This window comes from Acanthisitta chloris, unplaced genomic scaffold, assembly GCF_000695815.1.
Source record: "Acanthisitta chloris isolate BGI_N310 unplaced genomic scaffold, ASM69581v1 scaffold34006, whole genome shotgun sequence".
Lineage (NCBI taxonomy): Eukaryota > Metazoa > Chordata > Aves > Passeriformes > Acanthisittidae > Acanthisitta > Acanthisitta chloris.
The window spans coordinates 33,468-44,273 of record NW_008677212.1 but is presented as its reverse complement, the minus strand read 5'-3'; the positions used below and the strand labels follow the sequence as shown (position 1 = coordinate 44,273).

The 10,806-nt window shown below is 51.5% G+C and overlaps 1 protein-coding gene across 1 annotated transcript in view; it reads right to left on the bottom strand.

The window, feature by feature from the left end:
- MYH10 (myosin, heavy chain 10, non-muscle) overlaps window positions 1-10,806 on the bottom strand; it is a gene marked incomplete at its 5' end in the record, with an annotated part of 41,790 nt that overhangs the window by 1,576 nt on the left and 29,408 nt on the right. The window contains 11 exons of the mRNA XM_009076407.1: window positions 630-839; window positions 920-1,043; window positions 1,577-1,665; window positions 2,758-2,886; window positions 3,450-3,611; window positions 4,391-4,603; window positions 5,221-5,433; window positions 6,560-6,808; window positions 7,142-7,294; window positions 8,340-8,444; window positions 9,393-9,599. Coding sequence (XP_009074655.1) covers window positions 630-839; window positions 920-1,043; window positions 1,577-1,665; window positions 2,758-2,886; window positions 3,450-3,611; window positions 4,391-4,603; window positions 5,221-5,433; window positions 6,560-6,808; window positions 7,142-7,294; window positions 8,340-8,444; window positions 9,393-9,599 — 1,854 coding nt within the window. The remainder of the gene's footprint in view (window positions 1-629; window positions 840-919; window positions 1,044-1,576; window positions 1,666-2,757; window positions 2,887-3,449; window positions 3,612-4,390; window positions 4,604-5,220; window positions 5,434-6,559; window positions 6,809-7,141; window positions 7,295-8,339; window positions 8,445-9,392; window positions 9,600-10,806) is intronic.

Sequence of the window (10,806 nt, the reverse complement as noted above, 5' to 3'; positions counted from 1 at the left end):
TGTCCCAGGACCTGAGGGCTCTGTCCCTCCCAGTGGCTCTGGCCTGGCTCCAGACTCTAACCCGAGTTCTCTGAACACGCCTGACAGCAGCACCGGCACCGACTCGGTGTGGTGTGCCAGGGGCTGGTGGATGCAGCTCTGGGAGCACCAAGCCTTACCCCCAGGGCAGTGTGAGCACGGGGACAGCTGCAGAGAGGGCTGAGAGGGCCTTCACAAGCAGATTGGACAGAGCAGCAGTTGCTGCCAGCCGTGGTCTCGCTGCAGAGCCCAGGAGGCACTGCAGGCTCTGAGAGGATCTAGCTACCAGTGTAAGTGTCAAGGACTGGGATTGCAAAGATAGATGGAGAGGTCACTGCACAAAGGCTTCTGTAGAGCACAGGATCCATCCCAAACCATCACACCTAAGCTGTTCCTCTAACCCAGGGACCAGAGGTCTCACTGGGACATTTCACCTTGCCTCAAGAAATGTCTGCAGCTCCTTTACAGCTGCCTTCTTCAAGTGTGCCCTGAGCAGGAGTTTCCAGACAGCAAACCCTGTGCCCCAAGCTCACATCTCAGCCCTACAGACACCTCAGGCAGAGATGTTTCCAGGTGTTCAACTGACACAGGCAAACAGGTTTTATCCCTTACTTGGCTTCCTGCTCAAGCTGTTCTTCAAGCTGTGCAATCTTGGCTTCCAGAGTAGAAATTGTTGCCTTGAATTTAGACTTCACAGAGCCCTCCAGTTCCTGCAGCTTGGCCTTCAGCTCCTTGTTCTGCCTCTCCAGCTGCTGCCGTGCATTCTCGCTCTTCTGGGCAGCGCTGCGCTCCCCGGCCAGCTCCGAGTTGAGAGTGTCAACCTTTGGGAGGAGAGCACAGGGTCACTGGGCATGTCCACAGCCTCCACCCCATTGCACACACTCTGCCACAACAGGGGCACCTGCAGCGTGGTCTTCCGGAACCGCTCGTTGAGCAGCTCCATGTTGCTCTGCTCCTCCTCCAGCTCCTCCTCCAGCTGGGCAATCCGAGCTTCCAGCCGGCGCTTCTCGTCCAGCAGTGCTGACCTGCAGAGGGGATCAGGGTCAGGACATGCTCTAAGCTGACACAGAGCTACTGGGAGTTTACTTAGAACCACATGGAAACTCCTGAGCTGGAAAGACCCACAGGGATCATCAGTCCAACCCCTGCACAGACACCCCAACACTGCACCCTGTGCCTGAGAGCATTGGCCAAACACTCCCTGAGCTCTGTCACCTTGGGGCTGTGACACTGCCCTGGGGAGCTGTTCAGTGCTCAAACACCTCTGGGGGAAGAGCCTTGTCTTGATATCCAACCTGACCCTCCCTGACATACCTCCATCCATTCCCTGGGTGCTGTCCCTGTCCCAGAAAGCAGAGACTGCAGTTGTGATCTGCAGGAAGCTGCAGACTGCTGTGAGGGTTTCCCTCCCTTTTGATACTTTATGCATTGCAAACTGTCAGGACAAGCAACTGCAGCTCTGATGCCAAGAGGGAAGGCCTTGCCCTGCAGCCAGCAGCACAGGGCTGTGGGCACAGGGCACAACTCTGGTGCCTGCAGAGCTCCTGCTCAGACTCACTTTCCTGATGCACTGTTGGCAATCTCATCCGCCAGCTCGTCCCGCTCCTGCTCCGCGTGGCGACGCGCTCGCTCCGAGGCAGCAAACTCCTGGGGAGGGCATGGCAAACATCCATTAGGAGTCTCAAAACCTCTGCACACAATTAAGCCTTCTAACAGCTTCCAGGAGCTGCTGTGAAGTGGGACATGCCTGAGGGCTCTGCATGGATAAGCAGCAGCTATGGGAGGCAGCAGGACACACCAGCTCGATATCCCAAGCCCTTCAGTGCCATGACTGCAATGGAATTACTCCTCCCTGTCCCTGGAGTGTTCCCCATACAAAGCAAAGTAATCTGTGAAGCTCAGGACCACTCAGCCCTCAGCAGCAGATGTCATTCTGCCACACGCTCTACCCAACACATCCAGTGCAAAGTGGGCACTAAATTGGATTCTGAGAGAGCTCACGGCATGGACACAGGCAAAGCTCTAGCACAACAGCACACACAGTACTGAACCTCAGATTATAAATCTCTATCAAGTGGCAGAAACACTTAAACACTTGCTGAGGATAATTAAATGCACTGCAAGTGTCTGACTGACATGTCTGAAGTCCACAAACTCCACATGGAGAAGCTCTGGTGAGTGGCAGGTTATCTGTAAATGCTGCCAGGTAAGTCAGTGAAACTGGGAACTGCTTCAGAGTTTGGTCAGCAGCTGCCTGAGAACAGAAGAGGCACAAGGCCGCGCCGCTGCCGGGGATACGCAGCTCTCCCCTGACCCGCCAGCAATGAGGGCAAACATGCCCCGAGGAGATGAGGACCTGAGGGGCAGAAGGATCAATCTCCACACACTCAAATGCTCCACTAGAGACTACTGTAAATCCCTAACAACCGACTGCAGTGACACTGCTCTGCATCTGGCAGAGGTGCATCTGTCACAGACTCTCGAACCACCTAGCAAACAGCAGTGAACTCTCAAATGTAGTGATGTTTCCTGCCATCCAGACAGAGAAATTCAGCCCAGACTCCTGTAATGGCTCCTACAAAGCTACAAGGACTTCACTGATGCCCTGGGGCAAGGGGAATGGAGAGTTCTGGCTCCCACTTCTCTGTTCAGCTCACTGCATTGCTTTTTACTTCTCTGACTCTCTGATCTTTGCCTTACTCAGGCAGGAAACACAAATCTCTTAGACTTCAGTCTCACCTCTTGGAGCTGCAGGATTTCTGCTTCAAGGCCTTTGAGCTTCTTTTCACTCTCCTTGGACTGGGCAAAGATCTCATCCCTGGACGCACGAGCCTCCTCCAGCTCCCGCTGGTAGTCCTTCATTTGAGCCTGGGGGAAGCACGCAGGGGGAAAGCCATGTGCATTAGACAATCAAGGTCCAAGAGATGTTCTCAAGCATTTTAGCCTCCAGGAGATCAGGTCTTCCTCCCCACGTGGCTTCACCCCACAGAAATGCATTGTCAGTTCTTATTTCCAAAGTAAAACTTCCTTTTCTCATCTTTTCACCCCTCAGTGCTAGAATATCACATCCTAACTCACTGCATAGAATCACAGAGTGGAATCTTAGAATGCCCTGGGCAGGGACACCTCCCACCAGCCCAGGCTGCTCCAAGCCCTGTCCAACCTGGCCTGGAACACTCCTAGGGATGGGGAAAGTGGCCCTGCCCATGGCATGGAATGAAATGAGCTTTAAGGTCCTTCCAACCCAAACCACTCTGGGACTCCATAAAAGGCTGAGAGGAGTTCTGAGAGAGGATAAGTCCCGGCCAGACACTCTCTGACACAGGTCAGTGGAGTCTGACTCTCCTTTTGCCTACAAGCTCCAGAGGTACTGCATGAGAAGCAACACTCTGGACAGACAGTCCCCGGAGGAAAAGCAGCTCTGTGCCTACCTGGAGCTTCCGCAGCTGTTTGATGGCTTCATCCCGAGCCTTGTTTGCAGCCTCTATCTGCCCTTCCAGATCCTTCAGATCCATCTCCATCTTCTTCTTGGCGGCCACGGCCAGCGCGCGCTGCTTGCGCTCGTCCTCCAGCTCTGCCTCCAGCTCCCGCACCTGCAATGGGCACGGCCCAGGCTCAGCCCCCACACAGCCCTGCCACAGGGGCTGGGGGCTCCAGAGGCCTCCATGGGGCAGAGTCAACAGCACTCCATCAGAAGAGGCTACAGAATGGCACTGCAGGCAGCAAGAGCAAATCCCCAGACTGGAGTCAGAGTGCTCTGCACTGAGCAAAAGGCAAACCAAAGGCACTAACTCCGTGTCTGAAGCATTTCCATTCCAGCTGTGACCAGCCCCTGGCCCAGCACACCCACCCACACGCGGGGATGGCTCCAGGGCAGACATCACTAGCTCTGATGGAGGTACTAAGAGGGAAGTAAAAGGCAGAATCACCTCATGTCCTCAAGCAAACAATGAAGCCATTCCCTTAGCACAGCTGTGGCATTGCACACCAACCGTTCCTCTGCCCAAAACAAAGCAGAAGCCAACATGGACTTAGCCAAACCTATGCAAAACCCAAACCGAGCTGGAAACGCCACAGGTTGCCAATAGGAAGGAACAGACATTGTTCTGAAGCAAAACCTCCCTCCTTGTGCCAGGGCAGGAGCTCTTGGCCAGTGCAAGGCAACAGCAATTTGCCTTGCAATGAACTTCCAAAGCTCTCCAAGCTTATTCCTAACACATCTCTGTATTGGTGATTGTGGTTTGTAAAGATCAGTGCTGGAAATTTCCTGGGATGGAATGTTTTATTTTTCTGGCAGCCAGTGATCACCAGAGCCAGAGTTTGGCAAAAGCTCCTCCTCCCCCTTCCCACTGTGACACAGTAAAACACTTACTTGTTTCACCAGCATCCTCTTTTTCTCTTCATTCTGCTCATCTCTTGCCTGCAGGTCTCTGTCAAACTGGGCTTTCATGGCTTGCATGTTCACCTCCAGACGAAGCTTAGCATCTTCTGTGGCCTGCAGCTCATCTTCCAGTTCCTCGAGCTGAGTCCTCATCTCCTCCACCTGTTGCTCTAAGGTTCTCTTTGACTTCTCCAGCTCGTGGACCTAAGCCACAGACATGGATCAGTGCCTCTCCTTCAGGTCCCCCAATACCAGCAGCTACTAACAGCAGACAAGTCATTCCAGGAACTCAGTATGTTGTGATGCTCTGAATTGGACCAGAATTGGATCAGAACAGGCAGAGCAGCACCTCTAAGCCTGCATTAGGGACCCGAACACCTGTGCAGGTAGCTGGGAAGGTGAGCTGAGCTGTGCAGTGGCACAGAACAACAGAGCAGTGTTACAGCCCTGAAACCTTGTGCAGGTGCCACTGTGAGCAGTGGCCAAGGAGCTGTGCAGAACTGGTGAGGTTGGTTGAGAAGAACCTGACCTACTTGACCACCCTGCACCTGCCTCCAGCAAGGCACCAGCACTGACTGCTGCCTGGGTGAAGCAGAGGCCTTGCAGCCCTATGCTGTCTCATGACGATACATCTTTGGAAGAGGCCTCAGGTTACCAAAGACACCTCCACACTCTGAGCATTAATCCCTCCAGTTTTTTGGGTGACGAGTCAGCTTCAGAAAGTCCTACTGTCATATTACACACACCTCCCCAGCCAGGGCTCTCCCCTGTTACCCCCAGTGTGCGGCCTGCAATGAAACAGCGTGTGCCAACGTACTTACATTTTTGCCCACGTCGTCTTTAGAGCTCATCAAGTCTTCCATGTCTGTACGTAACTGCTTGTTCTGCCTTTCAAACTCCTCCTTAGCTTCCAGGGCCTCCTCCAGAGCCCGAGCCAGGGACAGGGCTTTGGTCTCCTTCTCCCTGGCCTCTGCCTCAGCACGATCCCTTTCCTCTGCGTACCTGGCAGAAATGTTCTTCTCCTCTGCCAGCATCTGAAGACAGGAAACAATTAATCCATCTCTGAGGCTCTGCAGTCAAGCCCTTCCTGCCTCAGGTGTTTTATTCCATGAATGGTTTATGGTGAGTTTAACTGGCCCTCGGACACCATCTGGTCTCGGTTACAGTGCCAGTGAGAAAACAGCTATAGCCACTCTGGGATGAGAGCAGGGAAGCAACCTACTCATCAGCATTGAATAGGCTTTATATTAGTTCCATCTTTCAGTCTTCAGATCCTTCCTTGGTCTGTCTTGAGGGATTACCATAACACTCTGAAGGTTTTGTTTCAATATAATTATATTTTTGTATGTGGAGAGAATCATAGAATCACAGAATCAACCTGGTTGGAGAAGACCTCGAAGATCGAATCCAGCCCTACCATGGTTACTAGACCTTGGCACTAAGTGCCACATCCAGTCTCAGCTTGAAAAACTCCAGGGATGGTGAATCCACCACCTCCCTGGGCAGCACATTCCAATGCCAGAGCACTATCTCTGTAAAAAATCTCTTCCTAATGTCCAACCTAACCCTCCCCTGGCAGAGCTTGAGCCTGTGCCCTCTTGTCCTACAAGCTGATTGCTTATCTAACAAACCTCAGAGGTGGCACTTGGCTCACTGAAATGGGAAGTGACAAGTTGCTTGTAAGAGAAGGTTGTGCAGGGACCTCAGAGCACCTGCCAGGAGCTGAAGGGGCTCCAGGGAAGCTGCAGAGGGACTCTGGGTTAGGAACTGCAGGGACAGGACAAGGAGCAATGGGGAGAAATGGAAAGAGGGAAATTGAGATGAGATCTCAGGCAGAAGTTTTCCCTGTGAGGGTGGTGAGACACTGTCCCAGGTTGCCCAGGGAGGCTGTGGCTGCCCCAACCCTGGCAGTGTGGGATGAGCCTTGAGCAACCTGCTCTGGTGGGAGGTGTCCCTGCCCAGGGCAGGGGTTGGAACTGGATCCATTCCAACCTCTTAACACACTAAGACACTATGAACAAAGACCAAGTGCTCACAGGAGATGTATCAATACCCACAGCACACTGGGCAGAGCCTTTCCACAAGGCTCATCGATGCAGTAACACAAACAAGATACCATTTAAACCATACAAAAGAGGAAGATGAAGGAAACTAAAGTACCTGATCAAACTTCTTCTGCTTTTTCTCCAGGTTGGAGACAATCTGGCGCTGGTGATCCAGATCCACCATGAGGTCATCCAGCTCCTGCTGCAAGCGGTTCTTGGTCTTCTCCAGCTTGTCATAAGCTATTGCCTTCTCCTCCAGGCGTTGGCCTAAGGACTCCATGTCCTTCAATAGCTTCTTCTTGTTCTCCTCCAAGCCTTCAATAGTTCCCAGGTCATCATCTACCTTTTTCTTGGCATCAGCCAACTGAAGTTGAGTAAAAGAAAACAACATCCCTTAATGCCCCATGACAGGGAAAGAAAGGCATCAGGTCCAAAGCCCAAACCCAGAACAGATGTTATTGTGAGCTAAAGGAGCACAGAAATTGGGAGCTAGCAGGGAGCTGAGGGTGCACGGCCCACTGAGGCTCACTGCACTTGGCCTTACTGCAATGGACAAAGTCCACAGGGAATTTTATTCCAAAAACAGGTCCAGCACACGAGCAGGTTACATGATGTGTTTCCTAGAGGTCTGGGACACCAGTTCATCTCACCTGGGATGTGCAGGCCTCACATAAGTCTTGCCACTTGCCCAGCTTACCTGTGACTGCAAGGCCAGCATCTGTTTCTCCAAGTTCTTTCTGGCCTCCTCTTCCTCTTCCTGCTGCTCTTGCAGGTTGTTCTTCTCCTCTTCCAGCTGCCTTATCCTACTGCTGAGGTTGAGTTTCTGGCGGGTTTCTTCCTGCAGCAGCTCCTGTAACACAGCCATGGGCAGAGCTCAGTCTGCTGGGTGTGCCTGCCGTGGCCTGGAGCTGTCCACACCTCCACGACTCCAGATGCAGTTTCAGGTTCGATCGTTTTGCTCACAGATGTTTGCACAAGGACATGCTTGTGCAAACATCTGCAATTTGGGTCTTCCAAAAGACACTGATCATTCATTCTGGCCTCACTGAAAACTTTGTAAAGCATATTTCTGGCGAGGGTCTGTCCTAGGACCTGCCAGGGTCTGTCCTAGAAGTTAGTGGATGATATTTTTCTGTCTTTGAAGGGAAGAGCACAGAAATCACCTTCAAAATGTATTTTGCCTCTTTCAGACAAGCACACAGTGCCTATTTTAAACCTCCTGGGAAGAATCCAGAACAGCAAACCCTACAATGGCTGCAACCTTCTGAGTTCTTCTGTAGTGCTTGAACATAAAGGTCAGTTTGAAGGCAGCTGCAATGTGGCAGTGGAAACTTCTGCCATAGCAGGAAGCAATGGAAGGTGCCAGCACCATCCCATCCCCTCTCCCCATCCTGCTCCTTACAAACCTCTCCAGCTGCGACTAACAGCATTCCAGGAGTTCTGGTCACCATTAGCACTTTGATACAGGGAAACAGAGTATGCTGAAGTGATGAGTACCTGCAGGAAGCTGCAATCTTTAGCTCAGAAGCCAAAACTGACAGCTGGAACTTAGAGCTGCCAGTAGAAGACAGTGTTGTCCCTTGTGCCTCATATGTACCCCAAGGATCACACTGACACTGAGATTCTACTTGGAAAGGGTTTTTGGTTTGATTCTTTTCTCCCACAGAAACTAAGATCTAAGAGAGAAATTGCACGGCTACAGACAATCAGGTAGTGAAGCTTGGGTAGTAAAAAACTGTTTCCACATGTAGCTGAGCCATCATCACACATCACATTTCACTGGAGCTAACAGGAAATACAGATCCTACCCAGGGACTTTCCAAACCACGAATGAAAATGTATCTTCTGTTAGCATTTCCTGAGGAACAAAGCTTCAGGCTCTGCTGCACACACACCTGTGTATCCTGAAGCTGAGACTCCAAACTGGCTGCATCCTTGGCAAACTTAATGCCTTTCTTCTCTGCTTCCTCCAGGAGACTGGAGATATTATCCAGCTCATTCTGCAAAGCAAGCAGACTCAAGGTAAGAGTCATGGCAGAGCCTACACCCCCAGGTGCTGGAGCTGCAGAGCACAAACCCTCAACACATTCCAGGTATGGCAAGAGAACAGATTCCTAACAGAAAGAGACAACAAGCTAACAATACCCGAGCTGGCTGGAAACTGCAAGTTGAATGCCAGTTCTGAACTGAAGGGGATAACACAAGAGTTATGCTACTCAGCACAGCTCTCTGTTCCCATACCTGTGTTCATACTTTGATGCTATCTTTAGTTCTAGCACCACACATTTTATGGAAGCAGTGATTCAGGGATTCTCAGGGTGGCAGCTGGGCTTAAAACATCACTGCAAGAGCAAAGGTAACTGCCAGGTGCTAACTCTATTCTGGGCTATGCTACTGTTACACACAGTGAGACATCCTAAAAGCTTCCTCCAAGGACAGCTAGGCCATTCCCCTTCTGAAGGACTTCAAGTGGACTTACCCAAAGCACTCACTGCTGTGGTTTGAGTCAGGCATGGCTCTAATTTTGCCTGCCTGCTCCACTTCTGTGGAAATGGGCCCGTCCTTGCAGCCCCTGCCTGCCAGGGCCCAGCTCTGAAGCATGGAAGCAAACCTGTGGCCACCACCCATCATACATTTTTGCTAATCCTATGAAGGAGCTCAGCCCAATCTGCTCAATTCCACAGCCAAGCCAGAACCCTGCAGGCCAGACCTTCCCACAGGATTTGCTCACCAGGATGAAGTCACATCCTTAAAACCCACTCTAATTCCCACACAGCCCAGAGTGCAGGGTCAGTGTCACAGCTGTCCAGCTACCTCCACCTGAGGCCCGTCATGTCCACGGGAGGCTGTGCTTGAGGTCACCTCCTATGTCAGCTACAGGTCATTTTGGCACGTGGTTATGTTTCCTGCCTATTTTTCAGCCATTTGGGACTTCCACACAGCCTTACCTGCAGCTTGTTCGCCTTCTCCGCCAGCTCCACCCTCAGCCTTTCACCTTCTGTGACCTTAGCAGTCAGCTCTTGGACCTGAGCATCAAGTTTCTTCCTCTTGTGTTCAGACTCTGCCTTGACCTGCTGCAGCACCTTCACTTCACAGGCTAACTCCTTGTTGTCTGACTCCAGGCCTTGCTTGTTCTTTTCAAGGTTTGCTTTGAACTAGGAAAGACAAAAGGAAAGAAATTCAACACTTTGTTACGGACGAATCAAGTTTTCTGCTAGGAAACCTCTTCTGCTCAAGAAATCAGGCATAGAGTTCAAAGACACACGAAGTACTGGTCAAGCTGTGAGCAGGGAGGGTTTAAATGCTGCCATGTAATGTCCTGTGTGTGCCAGCCAAGGGCTGAGTCAACGCCAGCGGTTCTGCTCAGACACCACAGGTAACAGTGAGCACCAGGAGATGTCAGAGCTGCAAAGTGCTGGTTTAGGAGCACTGTAAGGAGGAAGGAATGTGCCCATTAAGAGATCAGCATGGCTCATCTCACAGAAATAAAAGGGAAGATGTGAGGCAGAGCTGCCCTGATTTGAGGGGGCAGAGCAGCCTGGAGTGCACAACAGAGCACTGCTCAGCACTGCACTGCACTCCTCAAAACCTTCCTGAAAGGTAACCATGGGCAGAGATGTGTAAGTGTCATTCATACTCTGCCACCAGAACTGGCACAGCACCTCTGCTGCAGGCTGCAGGGCACTTTTCTGTCTTTTCGTGCTCCTATTGGGAGTATTTAATGAACGAGGAGCAGAAGACATGCATGAGATCTTCAGGTGAATAAAGCTGGTGAAAATCACAGTTTAACTACCACATTTCTCACCCAGTTTAAAACACGACCGAAGCTAGGGAAGTATTCCTTAAGTAAAAAATATCGCTACGATATATGAACTGTCCACACAAACATTTGAATGACCCAAACTACAATTTCACAACCCAAAGGCATGCTTTTTGGCAGTGATGGAATAGCTCTACTCCTGAAAAGACACTTGAGCTCCACGAGCAGGAGTCCTGCAATCCCTCTGTGCATCCTCTGCCCGCCTTGCTGCTGGTGCCTGGAGGACAGCAGAGCTGTGAAAACTGGCAAAACACTCCCCAAACACCTGTCCCTGGAGGTCACAGCACGAGTGTGAAGTTGACAGGGGCTGGAAGAACTTTTACCCTGCCATGGACTGCGCTAGAGTTCCTACATGAGCACTGCATGGCTGATCTCCAGGTGCACCAGTTCATGTGCAATGAACACTTTCCAGACAGGTGCCAAGACTGTCTAACAGCTGCACTATAGTCACACCAGCACAATAAATCTCATCCAGCTGCAGTTGTCATGCCTGTTTAGAGGGCAGCTGAGCTCTGCAGGTGTCAGTGCAAGGGCCACAGCAC